Raw genomic sequence first — 21,720 nt, forward strand, 5'->3', positions numbered from 1 at the left:
AAAACCAGCTCCCACTCCAAACTCCAAACTTGGAGCCAAAGGGAAAGTGTCCTAGGGAAAGTCAGCCGCTGGGGCCCCGGGCTGGGCCAGAGTCACACCTGTGCCAGCTTCCTCCTCCTCCTGCTCCCTTTCTCTTCCTCCTCCTCCTGCTGCTATCTTTCTCCTCCTCCTCCTCCTCCTGCTATCTTTCTCCTCCCTCTCTACCACCTCTTCCTCCCCTCGTGTCCATCCCATTTTTTAAAATGCATCACAGGAAGCTTTCTCTGATTCACTCCGACCTAGACACCACCCCTCCTCCCCCTCCCTTCCTCTTCCTCCTCCTCCTTTCCCTTGCCTATTTCTCCTCTTCCTCCTCCCCCTCCTTCTCCTCCTCTCCCCTTCCTTCCTCCTATTCCTCTTCCTCCATAATAATAATAATGGTATTTGTTAAGCCCTTACTATGTGCCCAGCACAGTTGTAAGCACTGGAGTAGATACAAGGCAATCGGGTTGTCCCACGTGGAGCTCACGGATTTAATCCCCATTTTACAGATGAGGTCAGTGAGGCACCGAGAAGTGAAGTTACTTGCCCAAGGTAACAGCTGATAATAATGATAATAATGATGGCATTTGTTAAGTGCTTACTATGGGCTAAGCACTGTTCTAAGCGCTGGGGGGGGGTGGTACAAGGTAATCGGGTTGTCCCACGTGGGGCTCACAGTCTTCATCCCCAATTTTACAGATGAGGTAACTGAGGCACAGAGAAATAAAAAAATAAATAAATGGTGGCATTTGTTAAGTGCTTACAATATGCCAAGCACTGTTCTAAGCGCTGGGGATGCAAGGTGATCAGGTTGTCCCACGAGGGGCTCACAGTCTTAATCCCCATTTTACAGATGAGGTAACTGAGGTGCAGAGAAGTTAAGTGACTTGCCCAAAGGCACACAGCCGGCAAGTGGCAGAGCTGGGATTAGAACCCACGACCTCTGACTGCCAAGCCCGGCCTCTTTCCACTGAGCCACACTGCAGTTAAGTGACTTGCCCAAGGTCATACAGCTGATAAGTGTTGGGAGCTTGGATTAGAACCCGCAACCTCCGACTCCCAAGTCCGTGCTCTTTCCACTAGGCCGCACTGCTGGTCCCTCCCCTTCCCTCCTTCTCCTCTTCTCCCCCCTTGTCCTCCCCTTCCTCTTCCTCCTCCTCCTCTCCTGCCCCTCCCATTTTTGAAGACACAACCCAGGAAGCCTTCCCTGATTCACTCGGACCTAGAGACAGCACGGCATAGCGGGTAGAGCAAGAGAACGGGAGTCTGAAGATCGTGGGTTCTGATCCCAGCCCTGCCACCTGTCTGCCGTGCGACCTTGGGCAAGTCACTTCACTTCTCTGGGCCTCAGTTCCCTCATCTGGAAAATGGGGATTGAGACTGTGAGCCCCACGTGGGACAGGGACCGTGTCCAACCCGACTTACTTGTATTCACCCCAGTGCTTAGTACAGTTCTTGGCACATAGTAAGCACTTAATAAATACCATTATTATTATTATTAGAGACCCCAACCTGTGAAATGACCCCAACACGGCGCCTCTACCTTCACATGCCAGCCCATCCACTTTATGCCAGGCTGATTTGGCAAGGAGATTTACAATCGTTTGTAATCGCAACCATTTACAGTCACCGGAACAATCAACGGCGTTCCTGATTAACTTGCATCTACCCCAGCGCTGGAGAAGCAGCGTGGCTCCGTGGAAAGAGCCCGGGCTTGGGAGTCAGAGGTCATGGGTTCAAATCCCGGCTCTGCCACTTGTCAGCTGTGTGACTGTGGGCAAGTCGCTTCACTTCTCTGGGCCTCAGTTCCCTCATCTGGAAAATGGGGATTAACTGGGAGCCTCACGTGGGACAACCTGATTACCCCGTATCTACCCCAGCGCTTAGAAAGTGCTCTGCACATAGTAAGCGCTTAACAAATACCAACATTGTTATTATTATTATTATTATTGCCAGAACAATTGCAGATGGAAAGCTGGGCGATCTGGGAGAGATGTCTCCGTGGTGTCGCTATGGGTCGGAAACGACTCGACGGCATGAGAGGAGACCCCAGCGCTTAGGACAGAGTTTGATACGTAGTAAGCGCTGAACAAATCCCGCCCCCGGAAACAAACTAGAAGCCTACCTGGAGAAGCCAACACTGGTCCCTGGAAAAAGAAACACCCAACCCTTTGGACTGTTGGCCACTCAGCGATCGATCGATCGATCACATTTGTCGAGCGCGTACTGTGTGCAGAGCACTGCGGGAAACGGAAAGGCACAAGGAGAAATGGCCTAGTGGACAGAACACAGGGCTGGGAGTCAGAAGGACCTGGTTTCTTCCCCCAGCTCTGGCCCTTGTCTGCCATGTGACCTTGGGCAAGTCACTTCACTTCTCTGTGCCTCAGTTCCCACATCTGTAAAATGAGGATAAAGGCTGTGAGCCCCATGTGGGGCAGGGACTGTGTCCATCCTCGTTACCTTGTATCTGCCCCAGCACTTAATACGGTGCCCGGCACCTAGTAAGAGCTTAACCAATACCATAAAAAAAGGGCTTGAAAAATTGTGGACCGCTGCTTGGTTCTGGGGGTGGTTTTGCCAACCAAAGTGTTTCAGTCTCTCCCGCTCTAGACTGTGTGCAGAACGCTCTGCTAAGCACTTGCGAGAGCCCAGTATAACAGAGCTGGTAGACGTGTTCCCTGCAAACAGTAGGCTAAAGTCACTTAACTTCTTTATACCTCAGTTTCCTCCCTCTAGACTGTGCATTCCTCATGGGCAGGGAACACGGCTTTCAATTCTGTTATATTGTACTCTCCTATGTGTTTAGAACAGTGCTCTGCACTGACTTAAATGCCCGCTCAATAAATACCACCGATGGATTGACTGTAAGCTCGTGATGGGCAGGGAATGCGTCGGCTAACTCTGTCATAATGTACTCTTCCAAGCGGTTAGTGCAGTGCTCTCCGCACATAATAAGCGCTCAATAAATGCCACCGATCGACCGAGCGATCGATGAGGGAGGGACGGCTATCCCGAGGCGGGGGTGCTTGCGCCCGAGACTCACGGATTTGTGATTTTTGGCGGTGATGGTCTTGACCCTGTCGGGACCCCAGATAACAACGTCGGCGTCGGAGCCCACGGCGATGCGTCCCTTCCTCGGGTAAAGGTTGAAGATTTTGGCGGCGTTGGTGCTGGTGACGGCCACGAACTGGTTCTCGTCCATCTTGCCGGTGGCCTGAAACCCATTCGTCTCGTGAGAAGTACGTTCCGAAAACGAGAACGGGGACGATCTGCCAAACCACAGCCCGGGAAATACGCCATTCCCAACTAACCGAGGAATCCCCCGATCCAATCCGCTGGACCGATTTTCCTCGGGAATTACTCGAAAGCCATGAAGCTCGGACGGGCGCATCAATTTTCGGAATGGTTTGTTTCGCTCTAGACTGGAAGCTCGCTGTGGGCAGGGAAGGTGTCTGTTCATGGCTCTACTGGACTCTCCCGACCGCTTAGTACAGTGTTCTGCAGCACAGGAAGTGCTCAATGAATACAAATGAATGAATGAGTCAGCCCTAAGGCATGGGGTCTCACACAGTGGGTTCTCAGTGCGAGTCACTGGGTAGATCTTTCATTCATTCAATTGTACTTATCGAGCGCTTACTGTGTGCAGAGCACTGTACTAAGTCCTCGGAAAGTACAATTCAGCAATAAAGAGAGACAATCCCTGCCCACACCGGGTTTACAGTCTAGAAAGGGGGAGACAGACATCAAAACAAGAGGCATCAATAGCATCAATATAAATAGAATTATAGGTATATACACACCAAAAGAAGTTAACAGGCATCAATATAAAATGAATAGAATTATAGATATGTACATATATGCACCGATGCTGTGGGGCATGGAAGGGGGTAGAGCAAAGGGAGAGAGTCGGGGCGATGGGGAGGGGAGGGGGGGCTGAGGAAAAGCGAGGTTCGGTGTGGGAAGGCCTCCTGGAGGAGGTGAGCTCTCAGTAGAGCTTTGAAGAGGGGAAGAGAGTTTGGCGGAGGTGAGGAGGAGGGCATTCCGGGACAGCGGGAGGACGTGGGCCTGGGGTCGACGGCGGGACAGGCGTGAACGAGGCACAGTGAGGAGGTTAGCGGCACCAGAGGAGTGGAGTGTGCGAGCTTCCACTCTTCGGAGGGAATAATTTTCCGTTTGCATGGGCAGCTGACTCAGGGAAGCAGCACGGTCTAGTGGAAAGAGCCTGGGAGTCAGAAGGGCCTGAGTTCTAATCCTGTCTCTGCCACTGTCACCTGTGTGACCTCGGGCTAGTCACTTCACTTCTCTGGGCCTCAGTGACCTCATCTGTAAAATGGGGAGTAAGACTGTGAGCCTCATGTGGGCTAGGGACTGATTACCTTCTATCTCACCCCAGCGCTTAGAAGAGTGCTTGGCCCACAGTAAGCGCTTAACAAATACCACGATTATTATCATCATTATTATGGGCCAAGTCCTCCCACGGTCCCGGAACGCCCTCCCTCCTCACCGCCGACAATCTAATTCTCTTCCCCTCTTCAAATCTCTACTTACAGCTCACCTCCTCCAAGAGGCCTTCCCACACTGAGCTCCCCTTTTCCCTCTGCTCCCTCTAACCCCCCCTTCGCCTCTCCTCAGCTAAGCCCCCTTTTCCCCCCTTTCCCTCTGCTCCTCCCCCTCTCCTGTCCCCACCCCCTCAGCACCGTACTCGTCCGCTCAACTGTACAGATCTTCATCACCCTATTTATTTTATTTAATGAGATGTACATCACCCTGATTCTATTTATTTGCTATTGCTTTAATGAGATGTTCTTCCCCTTGACTCTATTTATTGCCATTGTTCTCGTCTGCCCGTCTCCCCCAATTAGACCGTGAGCCCGTCAAAGGGCAGGGACCGTATCTATCTGTTGCCGATTTGTACATTCCAAGCGCTTAGTACAGTGCTCTGCACATAGTAAGCGCTCAATAAATACTACTGAATATTACTTCAGTTGGATACAATAAGGGGGCAACAATCAGGAAAGTACAAGTCTTCGTAATTCTTATGAAACCCAGTATTTCTGGGGCAGATAGGACATCATAATCCTTTATATTAATATCTGCCTCCCCCCCCGCCCCCCCCAGACTGTAAACTCATTGTGGGCAGGGACTGTGTCCGTTTATTCTTGTATCGTACTCTCCCAACCGCTTAGTTCAGTGCTCTATGCACAGTAAGTGTTCAATAAATACGATGGAATGAAAGAATAATCAGACCTGATGTTTCCATCCTGAGACCCCCTTGCGCGATTAGACTGAATGCCCGTCAATGGGCAGGGATTGTCTCTATCTGTTGCCGAATTGTCCATTCCAAGTGCTTAGTTCAGTGCTCTGCACATAGTAAGCGCTCAATAGATACTACTGAATGAATGAATGAATGAACATGGGACTTGTACCCTTTGTTCACCCCACACCAATCATATACATGTTCGTAATTTCATCTTTTACCTGTCTCCCCCTCTAGACTGTAAGCTGTCCGTGGGTATGGAGCTATACTGTAAGCCCATCAAAGGGCAGGGACCGTCTCTATCTGTTACCGATTTGTCCATTCCAAGCGCTTAGTACAGTGCTCTGCACATAGTAAGCGCTCAATAAATACTATTGAATGAATGAATCTCTACCTCTGTTACACTGTACTCCCCCAAGTGCTTAGTTGCAGTGTTCTGCACACAGTAAGCATCTCAATAAATACGACTGATTGAATGATTAATCGATTGATTTGCCCTCACACAGGGGTCACGATCTTAGATGAGGATACTGAGGCCCGGAGGGGTTAAGTGACTTGCCCAAGGTGACGCAGCGGGCCGTTGGCAGAGCTGGAACTAGACTCTAAGTCTCCCAATTCTGTGTTCTTTCCACTAGACCATATTGTCTCTAGCAGAAGTAATGTGGACTAGTGAATAGAGCAAGGACCTGGGAGTCAGAAGTTCGTGGGTTCTAATTCCGGCTCTGCCACTTATCTACTGTGTGATCTTGGGCAAGTCACTTCACTTCCCTGTGCCTCAGTTCCCTCAGCTGTAAAATGGGGAATAATAATAATAATAATAATTGTGGTATTTGTTAAGTGTTTACTATCTGCCAGACACTATAATAATGATTATGGTATTTGTTAAGTGCTTAGTATGTGCCAGGGACTTTACTCAAGCACTAGGGTGGATGCAAGTAAATCGGGTTGGACACAGTCCCTGTCCCACGTGGGGCTCACGGTCTCAATCCCCATTTTACAGATGCGGGAACTGAGGCCCAGAGATGTAAAGTGACTTGTCCAAGGTCACACGGCAGACAAGTGGCAGAGCTGGGATTAGAAGCCATGACCTCATGACTCCCAGGCCCGTACTAAGATTTTGAGCCCCATGTGGGACAGGGACTGTGTCCAACCCGTTTTGATTGTATCCACCCCGATGCTTAGAAAAGCGCCTAACACTCAGTGAGCACTTAACAAATGCCACTATTATTATTATCATTATCATTATTATTACCAGAAGGGTGGGACTCCATCCCTGCCCTCTGGGAGTTTACGATCTAACCGGGGAAGGTTTGTGAATCTAAGAGCTGGTGGGCGTCGAGGGGGAGAAAGCTGGATAAATATACATCTCCCCCCCCCCGTTACACCGGTCCTTCCCTTGTGGACTTGGACTTGTATATTTTGGCTTCTTTCTGATACCAAAAATTCAGAGTGCACGTAGGTATGGAGATAATGATCTTAGAATGTGAGCCCCACAAGGGACAGGGGCCTTGACTAACTCCCACTTGCATATTCATTCATTCATTCAATAGTATTTATAGAGCACTGTACTAAGCGCTTGGAATGTACAAGTCGGCAACCGAAAGGGACGGTCCCTGCCCTCTGACGGGCTTACCGTCTAATCGGGGGAGACGGACAGACGAGAACAATAGCAATAAATAGAATCGAGGGGATGAACATCTCATTAAAACAATAGCAGATAAATAGAATCAAGGTGATGTAGATCTCATTATATATACAGTTGAGCGGACGAGCTCAGTGCTGAGAGGAGCGGAAGGGAGAGGGGGAGGAACGTAGGGAAAGGGGGGAAAAAGAGGGCTTTAGCCAAGGGGAGGTGAAGGCGGGGGGTAGAGGGGGAGCAGAGGGAAAAGGGGAAGCTCCGTGTGGGAAGGCCTCTTGGAGGAGGTGAGCTCTCAGTAGGGCTTTGAAGAGGGGAAGAGAATCAGTTTGGCGGAGGTGTGGAGGGAGGGCGTTCCGGGACCGCGGGAGGACGTGGCCCGGGGGGGTCAACAGAGGGATAGGCGAGACGGGGGCCGGTGAGGAGGTGGGCGGCGGAGGAGCGGAGCGTGCGGGGTGGGCGGTGGAAAGAGAGAAGGGAGGTGAGGTAGGAGGGGGCGCGGGGATGGAGAGCCTTGAAGCTCTTTCCCAGCGCTTAGTACAGTGCTCTGCACACAGCGAGCGCTTCACAGATGCGATTGCTCCTACCATGTCCTTTCCACCAGACCGCACCGCCCCCAGGTAACCGTCCGCGTTTCGACTTAAAGGGAGCCATCGCTTACCACAGTCTTGTCCCAGACCACAGTCATTCTCTCCTCGATCCCATTGACTCCTTCGGGAATCATCGTGAAATTGTCCTTCCCGACAGCCTTCTGGGCAGTGCTGTACGGACAGTGTCCGCTCCCCGTCACCTGCAGGTCTCCGCTGAGAAGAACCAACACCTGCTGTGATTTCACGCGGCCCGACCCGCCTCGCCGTCCCAAAGCAAACTTTAACCGAAGCCGGCCCGGGAGAAATGCAGGCGAATATTCCACGCCCCAGTTGGGCTCCCGCTTCTCTGGACCGGAAGCTCGTCGTGGGCGGGGAACGTGTCGGCGAGTTCCCTTGTATTGTGCTCTCCCAAGCGCTTAGTACGGTGCTCTGCGCACAGTAAGCGCTCGATAAATATGATCGAATGAATGTTTCGTTGTCCGTCTCCCTCTTCTAGACCGTGAGCCAGTTGTTGGGTAGGGATTGTCTCAATCCGTTGCCAAGTTGTACTTCCCAAGCGCTTAGTACAGTGCTCCGCACACAGTAAGTGCTCAATAAATACAATTGAACTGAATGAATGAACAAAGTAAGTGCTCAAGAAATACCACTGATTTAATGCTTGCTCGATCTACTGTTGCGATATGTTACATAATAATAATTGTGGTATTTGTTGAGAGCTTACAATGCGCCGGGCACTGTGCTAAGCGCCGGGGTGGATCCGAGCAAATCGGGTTGGACGCGGACCCTGTCTCACGTGGGATTCACGATCTCCAACCGCATTTTACAGATGAGGTAACTGAGGCCCGGAGAAGTGAAGTGACTTGTCCGAGGTCGCACAGGAGACAAGTGACCATCAACTTTTAATTCCAGCGGACCCTAGTCATCCAGTCTGGGACTATGACCCCCTAAGCCATTATTTTTCTTCTTTCTCCTTCCTATCTTTTCAGTACTTTCACATTGGACCATAAGCTTCACCGTGGGCAGGGAACATGTCTACCAAGTCTGGTGTACTGTACTCTCCCAAGCCCTTCGTACAGTGCTCTGCACACGGTGAGCGCTCAATAAATACGATTGATTCATTCATTCATTCAATCATATTGATCGAGCGCTTATCGTGTGCAGAGCACTGTACGAAACGCTTGGGAAAGTACAATTCGGCAAACAAGAGTGACATTCCCTGCCCACAGCGAGCTCACAGTCTGGGCATATTCTCCGAGGTGGACAGGAGAAGGGAGAGGAGGTAAAACCTTAATTTCCCATTTTTACAATTTGTCAGGAATGCTGATCTGAGTTTGAAGATCAGAGCGACAACACGCTTGGCCCGAATTTCTGAATTTTCTGCCTGGCTACAACATAGCGTGGCAGAGAGGCAGCTTGGCCTAGTGGATAGAGCACGGGCCTGGGAGTCAGAAGGAGAGAGAAGCAGCGAGACTCCGTGGAAAGAGCCCGGGCTTGGGAGTCAGAGGCCATGGGTTCGAATCCCGGCTCTGCCACTTGTCAGCTGGGTGACTGTGGGCAAGCCACTTAACTTCTCTGTGCCTCAGATACCTCATCTGTAAAATGCGGACTAACTCTGTAAACCTCATGTGGGACAACCTGATTACCTTGTATCTATGCCAGTGCTTAGAACAGTGCTCTGCACATAGTAAGCGCTTAACAAATACTGACAAATAAACAAACAAATATGGGTTCTAATCCCGGTTCCACCACTTGCTGCTGTGCGGCCTTGGGCAAATCACTTCACTTCCCTCGGCTTCATTTCCCTCATCTGTAAAATGGGGATTAAGACTGTGAGCTCTATGCGGGACGGGGACTGTGTCCAACCTGATTTTCTTGTATCGTCCCCAGGGTTTAGTACGGTGCCTGGGACATAATAATAATAATAATGTTGGTATCTGTTAAGTGCTTACTAGGTGCAGAGCACTGTTCTAAGCGCTGGGATAGATACAGGGGAATCAGGTGGTCCCACGTGAGGCTCACAGTCTTAATCCCCATTTTACAGATGAGGTAAGTAAGTGCTTAACAAAGACCACAATTATTATTATTATTATCTGTGAAATGGAAATAGGACCGTGAGCCCCATGTGGGACAGGGACCGCATCCAACTTACACTGCTTGGCACAAAGTAACAAATGCCATTAAAAAAAAAATAGCTAACAGCTTTCACGCTTTTATTTTCAAAGGAAAACTCTGAAACGTAATTTGTAAACCTCTTTAAATCTTCACTTTTGCCGGCGCAAAAAGGCACCAGACAGTTTCTTTTCATGGGAACCTTGTTCAATCAATCGATCAAGCAGTGATTTATGGAGCACTCACTATGTGCGGGGCCTTATACTAAGCGCTTGAGAGAGTAAGCTACAACAGAATCAGCAGACACCTTCCCTGCCCAGAATGAATTTACGGTCTTTTTCCAAGGCATCCCACGGCAGTCAGTCAATCAGTGATCTTTTTGGAATGCTTCCTGTGTGTAGAGGACCGTACTAAGCGCTTGGGAGAGTACAATTCAACAGACTTGGTTAGAGTTGGCTTGCAGTCGATTCAGTACCTGATCTTTAAGGAGGCAATCAAACTGACGCAAGAGAAATCTCCCTTTGGCAGAGGATTATTTTGACTTGCTCTCGTCTGACACTTGTACACAACAAACACTCCACTCTTCCCACACTCTCTCGACAACTACCTTATCTGAGATGTCCACCCGCTTGGGAACCAAGGGCTCTTTAGAGCAGTGACTCCAGGAGAGTGTCAATAATCTTAGGTATCAGGCACCTCACTCAAGTGTTACACTCAAGGGTCTAGGTTGTTTCTAAGTTTCGCTGTTTATTTTCCCCCCTTGACTCAAAGAGAAGAACCAAGAAGAAGGGGAATCTTATTGGAACAACAACAGAAACGACAAAAAAAACCCCCTCTAAAGCAAAATACTTGCTTTTTCTCTTTACGGGACCCGATATTCTGTTATCAACCCCGGTGTTTAGCACCTCAGTGATCCGTTACCTCATCTGTAAAATGGGGATGAAGACTGTGAGCTCCATGGGAGACAGGGACTGTGTCCAACCTGATTAGCTTGGATCTGCCCCAGCATTCAGAACAGTGCTTGGCACATAGTAAGTGCTTAACCAATACCACAATTTTTACTATTAATATTATTATTCAATAGAATTTAATGAAGCCCAAAGGTACTTCCATGCTTTCTCGCTTTCAAACATTTTTTAATGGTAGTCATTAAGCACTTACTTTGTGCTAAGCGCATACTTACTTACTATGTGCCACATAGTAAGCGCTTAACAAATACCCTCATCATGTGTCAAGCGCCGTTCTAAGCACCGGGTCAGATACGAGCTAATCAGGTAGGACACAGTCCCAGTCTCACGTGGGGCTCACAGTCTCGATCCTCATTTTCCAGATGAGGCAACTGAGGCCCAGAGAAGTGACTTGCCCAAGGTCACGCAGCAGACGAGTGGCGGAGCCGGGATTAGAACCCATGACCTTCTGACTCCCAGGCCCGGGCTCTCTCCACTACGCCATGCTGCTTTGTCTATCCATCATCCCCCTTAGAGGTATCAGATCCTCGTAGACACGGAACCTATGTCTTCCTTCCATAATAATGTTGGTATTTGTTAAGCGCTTACTATGTGCAGAGCACTGTTCTAAGCGCTGGGGGAGATACAGGGTCATCAGGTTGTCCCACGTGAGGCTCACGGTTAATCCCTATTTTACAGATGAGGAAACTGAGGCCCAGAGAAGTGAAGTGACTCGCCCACAGTCACACAGCTGACAAGTGGCAGAGCCGGGAGTCGAACTCATGACCTCCGACTCCGAAGCCCAGGCTCTTTTCCACTGAGCCACGCTGCTTCCATGGTCCTCTCCTAGTGCTTAGTACAGTGCTTAGTGCTCAGTAGGGGCTAAATAAATAATACTGATGGTTTGAATCCATTTCCCAACATCCCAATCACCTGGGTAGCAACTACCTAGGTGTAGGGACAATCGCCTCACTCTCAAGGATTGGATTCTTGTATTTTTTTAATTGCTTAATGATGAAACGTCACCTCCGCATCCTTTTTATCAATCAGTCATATTTATTGAGCAGGTACTGTGTGCAGAGCACTGTACTAGGCGCTCGGGAGAGTACACTATAACCATATACAGCAACCCGATTTGCTTGTAGAGAAGCAGCATGGCTCAGTGGAAAGAGCCCGGCTTGGGAGTCAGAGGTCATGGGTTTGAATCCCGGCTCTGCCACTTGTCAGCTGTGTGACTGTGGGCGAGTCACTTCGCTTCTCTGGGCCTCAGTGACCTCCTCTGGAAAATGGGAATTAAGACTGTGAGCCTCACGTGGGATAACCTGATTACCCTGTATCTATCCCGGCGCTTAGAACAGTGCTCTGCACATAGTAAGCGCTTAACAAATACCAACATTATTATTACTGTATCCACCCCAGCGTTTAGTACAGTACCTGGCACACAGTAAGCGCTTACCAAATACCACATTTATCATTATTATTATTATTATTCTCTGTGCATCAGTTCCCTCCTCTGTAAAGCGGGGATTAAGACTGCGAGCCCCATGGGGGCCAGCAACCTGATTTGCTTGTAACCACCCCAGCGCTTAGCACAATACCTGGCACACAGTAAGTGCTTAACAAACACCGCAATTATCATTATTATTCTCTGTACCTCAGTTCCCCGCCCACAATAAGTTTACAGTCTAACGAGTTTACTTCCCTGATTATTTTTTATCTTACCTGTACCATAATATTTCTTTTCAGAGCCTGCACCACTCCTACTCAACTAAAAACATCCTTCACTCAGTCCAGCCCCGCTGCTTGGCTGAGTGGAAAGAGCCGGGCTTGGGAGTCAGAGATCATGGGTTCTAATCCCGGCTCTGCCACTTGGGCAAATCACTTCGCTTCTCTGTGCCTCAGTTCCCTCATCTGGAAAATGGGGATGAAGACTGTGAGCCCCACATGGGACAAGTGATGACCTTGTATCTACCCCAGCACTTAGAACAGAGCTTGGCACATAATAAGCGCTTAACAAATACCATCATCATTATTATTATTATCAATTTCTAAGCGCTTACTGTGTGCAACCCAGTCCCCAACCCACATGGGGATCACAGTCTTTGGGGAGGGAGAACGGGCATCGAATCTCCATTTTCCAGATGAGGTAACTGAGGCACAGAGAAGTTAAGTGACTTCCCCGCGATCACACAGCAGACAAGTGGCGGAACCAGAACCCGGATCTCCTGTTTCATCTTCCTGTGCTCTTTCCAACCAGGCCACGCTGCTGCTCCCCAAACCCATGTTTTATCACTTATTTTCAGTCAGTCAACTGCATTTATTGAGTGTTTCCTGGGTGCAGAGCACTGTACCAAGTGCTTGGGAGAGGACAGTAGAACAATAATAATGTTGGTATTTGTCAAGCGCTTACTACGTGCAGAGCACCGTTCTAAGCGCTGGGGGAGATACAGGGGAATGAGGTTGTCCCATGTGGGGCTCACAGTCTTCGCCCCCATTTTACAGAGGAGGGAACGGAGGCACAGAGAAGTGAAGTGACTTGCCCACAGTCACACAGCTGACAAGGGGCAGAGTCGGGATAGAATGGACACAATCCCTCCCCACAACAAGCTGCCAGTCTAGAGATGAGTTTACAATCTAGAGGACTTTTGGAGAAGCAGCGTGGTCTGGTGGCTAGAACCCAGGCCTGGGAGTCAGAAGGGTCTGGGTTCTACTCCCGGCTCCACCTCTTGTCTGCTGTGTGACTTTGGGCAAGACACTTCCCTTCTCTGGGCCTCAGTTCCCTTGTCTGTAAAATGGGGAGCGAGACCGTGAACCCTCTGTGGGACAGGGACCGAGTCCAACCCGATTTGCTTTTATCCACCCCAGCGCTTAGTACAGTGCCTGGCACACAGTAAGCGCTTACCAAACACCACATTTATGATTCTCTGTGCCTCGGTTCCCTCCTCTGTACAATGGGGATTAAGATGAGAGCCCCATGCGGGACAGCAGCCCCATTGGCTTGTATCCACCCCGGCGCTTAGTACAGTGCCTGGCACACAGCAAGCGCTTACCAAACACCACATTTATTATTCTCTGTGCCTCGGCTCCCTCCTCTGTACAATGGGGATTAAGATGACAGCCCCATGTGGGACAGCAACCCCATTTGCTTGTATCCACCCCGGCGCTTAGTACACTGTCCGGCACACAGTAAGTGCTTAATAAATACCACAATTCTCATTATTATTCTCTGTACCTCAGTTCCCTCCTCTGTAAAGCGGGGATTAATCATGATAATAATAACGTTAAGTGCTTACTATGTGCCGAGCGCCGTTCTAAGCGCTGGGGGAGACACAGGGGAATCGGGTCGTCCCACGTGGGGCTCACGGTCTTCATCCCCATTTTACGGATGAGGTCACTGAGGCCCAGAGAAGTGAAGCGACTCGCCCACAGTCACACAGCTGACAAGCGGCAGAGCCGGGAGTCGAACTCATGGCCTCTGACTCCGAAGCCCAGGCTCTTTTCCACTGCGAGCCTCACGCGGGACGGCCACCCCGTTTGCTCGTATCCACCCCAGCGCTTCCCACAGCGCCCGGCGCAGAGTAAGCGCCGAACGAGACGCCGCATTTTTTGTTGGCTCAGTAGGTCTCTTACCAGGCTAAGAGAGAGTTGAGGTGGTCGGGCGTGGTAGGGTCGGGGCTCAGCGGGGGAGAGGTGACGAAAGCAGCTGCCTTGGCCCAGTTTTTGCTCCAGTAATGCGTCCCGTCTGTTCCCAGGCTGGCGGCGATGGGTTCCCCAAAAACCACGGGGCCTCGGAGGGAGAGAGGAGAACACGCTTAGTCAGGTCCCTTCCCCTCGCCTCCTCTGGGGCTCCGGCCGCCGGCCCGGGCGGGACGGAGGGGCTGCCGCACGCCCTCTCTGCAACCCGAAGGAGAAGCACGATAATAATCGCCGTGTTTCCTGGGCGCTTACCACGTGCCAGGCGCTGTACCGAGCGCCGGGGCGGATTCGGGCAAGTCGGGGCGGACGCAGCCCCCGTCCCACGTGGGGCTCGCCGTCTCGATCCCCCATTTGACGGATGAGGGGACTGAGGCCCGGAGGAGGGAAGCGACGCGCCCGAGGTCACGCGGCGGTCAAGCGGTGGAGCCGGGATTAGAACCCACGATCTTCTGACTCCCAGGACTGCGCTCTACCCACTGGGCCGTGCTGTTTCAGAGCGAACGGTGTTAATGTTAGGGGAAGCAGCGTGGCTCGGTGGAAAGAGCCCCGGCTTGGGAGTCGGAGGTCATGGGTTCTAATTCCGGCTCCGCCGCTTGTCAGCTGTGTGACTTTGGGCGAGTCACTTCACTTCTCCGGGCCTCCGTTACCTCATCTGTAAAATGGGGATGAAGACCGTGAGCCCCACGTGGGACAACCCGAACACCTTGTATCCCCCCAGCCCTTAGAACGGTGCTTTGCACATAGTAAGCGCTTAATAAATGCCATTATTATTATTAATATTAGTGTCGTCCAGATTCTGAAAATGTCAATGAGCACATGTTCTCCAGCAAGCCTGCCCCCGAGGAGCGTGGCTTATAGAAACTGTGAGCTCGTTGTGGGCAGGGAATGTATCTGTTCACTGTTGTGCCGTCCTCTCCCGAGCGCTTAGAACAGTGCTTTGCACACAGTAAGCACTCAATAAATACGATTGAATGAATGAATGGATAGAGCATGGGCCTATAGAAGGGTACAGTTAGAGAGAACGTAGCCAGTGAGAAGCAGCGTGTCCTAGCGGATAGAGCCCGAGCCTGGGAGTCAGAGGGTCGTGGGTTCTAATCCCGGCTCCGCCCCTTGTCCGCTGGGTGACCCTGGATGAGTCACTTCGCTTTTCCGGGCCTCAGTTCCCTCATCGGTAAAATGGAGATCTTGATTCTATTTATTTCTATTCACTGCTATTGTTCTCGTCTGTCCGTCGCCCCCGATTAGACCGTGAGCCCGTCAAAGGGCAGGGACCGTCTCTGTCTGGTGCCGATTTGTCCATTCCAAGCGCTTAGTACAGTGCTCTGCACAGAGTAAGCGCTCAATCAATACTATTGAATGAATGAGTGAATGACTGTGGGCTCCACGTGAGACCGGGACTGTGTCCAACCTGATCAGCTTGTATCCACCCCAGCCCTTAGTACAGTGGCTGGTACATAGTAAGCGCTTAAACAAACATTGAGATTATTATTAGCGTATACAGCACGGATAGGGAGTCAGAAGGACGTGGCCTTCTAATCCCAGCTCCCTCCCACGTCTGCTGTGTGACCTTGGGCAAGTCACCTCACTTCTCCGGGCCTCGGTTACCTCAACTGGAAAATGGGTTTAAGACTGTGAACCCCTTACGGGACAGGGACTGTGTCCAACCTGATTAGCTCGTATCTATCGCCAGCGCTTAGAACAGTGCTTGACCCGTAGTAAGCCCTTAACAAATAATAATGATGACGATAATAATGGTATTTGTTCATTCATTCAGTTGTATTTATTGAGCGCTTACTATGTACAGAGCACTGTATCAAGCACTTGGAATGTACATTTCGGCAACGATGGCATTTGGGAAGAACGTACTATGCGCCAAGTACTGTGTTGAGTGCCGGATACCATCATTATTGTTATTATTATTATTTAAAGGCCAGATAATTGAGAGGCAGCCTTGACCTACTGGAAACAGGACGGAACTTGATTTTTATGAGCCCCCGATTCTTATGGCAGGGGAGTCACTGGCCCGCTGAGTGGCCAAGGGGAAAAATACGTAACCTCCTCTGTTCCTTACTTGCCAACCCTATAAATAAAATAAGACTAAGACTGCAAGCTCATTGTGGGAAGGAAATAAATCCATCTTAGTGTTAGAGTCTTTCAAAAGCTCAGTTCAGTGCTCAGCACATAGTAAGCACTCAACGGATACAACTGAGGGACATCTGCTCTCCCGCCTGCTCGTGGAATATATACGATCTCCGATCTGATGATCTTGTGTCAGCCCCAGTGCTTTGCCTGGAGTCACACCTTAATAATGATGATAATGATAATGATGATGGTATTTGTTAAGCGCTTACTATGTGCCAGGCACTGTTCTAAGCGCAGGGGTGGATACAAACGAACGGGGTTGATCACATCCCCGTCCCATGTGGGGTTCACAGTCTCAATCCCCATTTTCCAGATGAGGGAACTGGGGCCCAGAGAAGTGAAGTGACTTGCCCAAGGTTACACAGCAGACAAGTGGCGGATCCGGGATTAGAACCCATGACCCAGGCCCATGCTCTGTCCGTTACACCATGCCGTTCGGTTCTTGGTTAGTCTCAAAATGGACCTTATTCACGGGGAGCTGTCCTCTCATAATATATAACGATGAATTATGAGACTTCAATCAATCAATTTATTGAGCGATTACTGAGTGCAGAACACTGTACTAAGTGCTTGGGAGAGTACACTAGAGTACAATGAGAAGCAGCGTGGCTTAGTGGAAAATGCATGGGCTTGGGAGTCAGAGGACATGGGTTCTAATCCTGTATCCGCTGGGCAAGGCACTTCACTTCTCTGCGCCTCAGTTCCCTCATCTGTAAAATGGGGACTAAGACCGTGAGTCCCATTTGGGACAACCTGATTATTCATTCATTCATTCACTCAATAGTATTTATTGAGCGCTTACTATGTGCGGAGCACTGTACTAAGCGCTTGGAATGTACAAGTCGGCAACAGATAGAGACAGTCCCTGCCCTTTGACGGGCTCCCGGTCTAATTGGGGGAGACGGGCAGACGAGAACGATGGCGATAAATAGAGTCGAGGGGAAGAACATCTCGTAAAAACAATGGCACATAAATAGAATTATCTTCTGCGTTTAGAACAGTGCTTGGCACATAGTAAGCGCTTAACAACTACCATCATTCTTATTATTTATTACAATATAACAGAGCTGGGAGACATGTTCCCTGCACACAGTGAGCTAACAGACAAGAGGGAGAGACGGATTCATCCCCCTTCCCGGCCACGCGGCACTAATGTCCATACCTCACATTTATTTGTTTCTATTGATGTCTGTCTCCTCCTCTAGACTGTTAGTTCATTGTGGGCAGGGGATGTGTCATGATATTGCCCTCTCCCAAGCGCTCAGTACAGTGCTCTGCACACAGCACAGGACCGCCGGTCCACACTGCCCTCAAAGCAAGGGAACAAGGCCATTCTGCTCACTGTAAGAGGCTTAATGGAAATGGAGCGTGAAGCGAAAGCCACAGAATGACCCGGACTTTGACTGTGAATTAAAGGTCACCTGAGAGGAGGCATGGCCTAAGTGGCTAGAGAAGCAGCGTGACTCAGTGGAAAGAGCCCGGGCTTGGGAGTCAGAAGTCATGGGTTCGAATCCTGACTCTCCCACATGTCAGCCGTGTGACCGTGGGCAAGTCGCTTCACTTCTCTGATCCTCAATTCCCTCATCTGTCAAATGGGGATGAAGACTGTGAGCCCCAAGTGGGACAACTTGATCACCTTGTACTCCCCCCCAGGGCTTAGAACAGTGCTTTGCACATAGTAAGCGCTTAACATATACCATTATTATTATTATTATTATTTGAGCCTGGGCTTGGGAGTCAGAAGGTCATGGGTTCTAAACCCGGCTCCACCCCTTGTCTGCTGTGTGACTTTGGGCAAGCCACTTCACTTCTCTGGACCTCAGTTCCCCTCATCTGCCAAATGGAGATGAAGACTGTGAGCCCCATCTGGGACGGGGACTGTGTCCAACCCGATTTGCTTGGATTCACTCCAGGGCTCAGTACAGTGCGTGGCACATAGGAAGCGCTTAACAAATACCACAGTTATTATTATTATTATGTCCCTGGGCAGATCTCGTTCTCCTGAACCGTTGTAGATTCCCCCCCCCGGTCCCCTCGCCCCCGGCCCGGCCCCGGCCCTGCGGGCACAGCCACGGCACCGGCGGGCGAGGGAGGGATACCTTTCTTCCGCGCCTGGGCGATGATGTCGGCGGCGCTCTTGCTCATGACCTTGGTGATGTAGACGGGGCAGTTGATCCGGCCGGCGATGGTGATGGCGCGGAAAACTGCCTCGGCTTCCAGCTGAGGAGGAATCACACACACGCTTCGTTCGTTCATTCATTCATCCATTCCATCGTATTTATTGAGCGCCTGCTGTGTGCAGAGCACTGTACTAAGCGCTTGGAAAGTACAGTACAACAATAGAGAAGATCCCTGCCCATAACAGGTTCACAGGTTGGGGTGGGGAGACAGACAGCAGAACAAGTAAACAGACTTTTCAGAACCAAACACTTGTGCGAAGCGTCTCTGGACTGCTAGGCCTCATCTGATCGGAATCTAGCCCAGAAACTCTCGTTGGGCAAGGGACGTGTCCGCTAATTCTGTCATATTGCCCTCCCCCAAGTGCTTAGTACAGTGCTCTGAACACAGTAAACCCTCAATAAATGCCATTGATTTATTGACTGATTTAGACTATAAGCTCGTGGGCAGAGAACGTGACTTCCACTCGGTTCCATTGTACTCTCCCAAGCACTGAGTACAGTACTCTGCCTGGTTTCTTATTTTGGTATTTGTTTAGCGCTTACTAGGTGCCAGGCACTGTACTAAGTGCTGGGGTGGATGCAAGCAAATTGGGTTGGAGCCAGTCCCCGTCTCACAGTCTCCACCCCCGTTTTACAGATGAGGGAACTGAGACCCAGAGAAGCAAGGAGGCTTGCCCAAGGTCACACAGCAGACAAGTGGCAGAGCTAGGATTAGAACCCATGGCCTTCTGACTCCTAGGCAGGTTGTCAACTACTATGTAAGTGCTCAATAAATATCACTAATAAATTGATTGACTGATCTACACTGTAAGCTCGTTGTGGGCAGGAAATGTGCTTACCAACTCTGTTACACTGTACTCTCCCAAGAGCTTAGTACAGTGCTCTGCTTCCAGTAACCGCTCAATAAATACCACTGATTGATTGATTGATCTACCCCCGTGATAAGCAATTAAATGCCACTATCGTTATCATCGTTTTTAAGACTGTAAACTCACTGTGGACAGGGAATGTGCCTTTTATATTGCTATATTGTACTCTCCCAAGCGCTTAGTACGGTGCTCTGCCCACAGTAAGCACTCAATAAATATGACTGACTGACTGATAAGCATGCTTTGCCCATACATGAGATATAGACTGCGAGCTTGTCGTGGGCAGGGAATGTGTCTATTTTGTTGTAGTGTACCCTCCCCAGCGCTTAGTACAGTGCTCTGCACACAGTAAGAGCTCAACAAATACGATTGACTAACAGACAGAGAACCGAATCAGTTGGAGGGCTGAGACACAATCGACGAGTTCATCCCAACTCCGTAGGTGTCACATCCGTAATGCCGGAATAAATTATTGGATTTGTTGTGAGCGGTGTTTAGATTAGCTCTAAATACCATGTACAGGCAAATCAAGCTTATCAGTCAGTCAATCGTATTTATTGAGTGCTTACCGTTTGCAGAGTACTGTACTAAACGCTTGGGAGAATACAGTATAGCAATATAAAAGACGCATTCCCTGTCCACAGTGAATTTACAGCTCTGAGACACATCTCTAGAAAATAGAGAATAATAACGATGTTCGAAAATAGTAATAATAACGATGGCATTTGTTAAGCGTTTACTATGTGCAAAGCACTGCTTTAAGCGCTGGCGAGGATACAAGGTGATCAGGTTGTCCCACATGGGGCTCACAGTCTTGATCCCCATTTTACAGTCGGGGTAACTGAGGCACAAGAAGTTAAGTGACTTGCCCAGTGATGTGACAAGTGGCTGAATACGGATTTGAACCCGTGACCTCTGACTCCCAAGCCCGGGCTCTTTCCACTGAGCCACGCTGCTTCTCTGCAAATAGTACCGCTTCTAGTCAAGACTGCATCGTACCCTCCTGAGCACTTATTTCAGTGCTCTGAGCACAGTAAGTGCTCAATAAATACCACAGACTGATCCATCAAAAAGTAAGACAGAAATGTTCGGAAAAAGAATAGCGAAACACACATTCGCATAAACTTCTGGAAGGAAATTTCGCCCATAAACACAAGACGTTGATACAGTCGGTTCTAGCGTAGTGTGTGTTTTCGTGACGTCTGGGCTAGAACGCCACGGCACAATTCGGGGATGTTCTTCCTCCAGCAAGTTGTGGTGCCAAAAGAAACAGTTACTTACGTTTGGGGTGTAGGACACAGAGTTGAATACGAAAGCCAAATTGGTGTGGGTGTAACACAGTTCACCAGCACTTAGAACGGTGCTTGGCACCTAGTAAGTGCTTAACAAGTACCATACAGTGGAAAGAGCCCAGGCTTGGGAGTCAGAGGTCATGGGTTAGAATCTCCGCTCTGCCACTTGTCAGCCGTGTGACTGTGGGCAAGTCACTTCACTTCTCGGTGCCTCAGTTACCTCATCTGTAAAATGGGGATTAACTGTGAGCCCCATCTGGGACAACCTGATTACCCATGTATAATGTTGGTATTTGTTAAGCGCTTACTATGTGCCGAGCACCGTTCTAAGTGCTGGGGTAGATACAGGGTAATCAGGTTGTCCCACGTGAGGCTCACAGTTAATCTCCATTTTACAGATGAGGTAACTGAGGCACAGAGAAGTGAAGTGACTTGCCCACAGTCACACAGCTGACAGGTGGCAGACCCGGGATTCAAACTCATGACCTCTGACTCCCAAGCCCGTTCTCTTTCCACTGAGTCACGCCAGTACTTCATGTATGTACCCCAGCGCTTAGAACAGTGCTCTGCACATAGTAAGCGCTTAACAAATACCATTATTATTATTATTAATTCCCACTGACTAATAGGAATGTTGTGTACCAATCAATCGATCAATCAATCGTAGTATTTGAACGAACGCCCCGTTGCTGCAAACCACAGTTTCTACTCCAACTTTAAATCACCTTCTAAATCATCCCATCATATGACATGAAGTCTAATGACGCTCCCCACTAGAAGGTAGAAGCAGTGTGGCCTAGTGGCTAGAGCCCGGGCCTGGGAGTCAGAAGGACCTGGGTTCTAATCCCAGCTTCGTCACTTCTCTGTGCCTCAGTAATAATAATAATTGTGGTATTTGTTAAGTGCTTATTATGTGCCAGGCACTGTATTAAGCGCTTGGATGGAGACAAGCAAATAGGACTGGACCCAATCCCTGTCCCA

At 49.7% G+C, this 21,720-nt stretch overlaps 1 protein-coding gene across 2 annotated transcripts in view; it reads right to left on the bottom strand.

The window, feature by feature from the left end:
* The window catches only part of CRMP1 (collapsin response mediator protein 1), a 101,704-nt gene that overhangs the window by 11,596 nt on the left and 68,388 nt on the right, over positions 1-21,720 (bottom strand). For both annotated transcript variants that reach the window (XM_029063968.1, XM_029063969.1), the window contains exons 8-11: positions 18,498-18,618; positions 14,191-14,347; positions 7,576-7,717; positions 3,065-3,235 (exon numbers count right to left, since the gene is read on the bottom strand). In XM_029063968.1, coding sequence (XP_028919801.1) covers positions 3,065-3,235; positions 7,576-7,717; positions 14,191-14,347; positions 18,498-18,618 — 591 coding nt within the window. The remainder of the gene's footprint in view (positions 1-3,064; positions 3,236-7,575; positions 7,718-14,190; positions 14,348-18,497; positions 18,619-21,720) is intronic.

Source organism: Ornithorhynchus anatinus, chromosome 4 (assembly GCF_004115215.2).
Source record: "Ornithorhynchus anatinus isolate Pmale09 chromosome 4, mOrnAna1.pri.v4, whole genome shotgun sequence".
Classification (NCBI taxonomy): Eukaryota; Metazoa; Chordata; class Mammalia; order Monotremata; family Ornithorhynchidae; genus Ornithorhynchus; species Ornithorhynchus anatinus.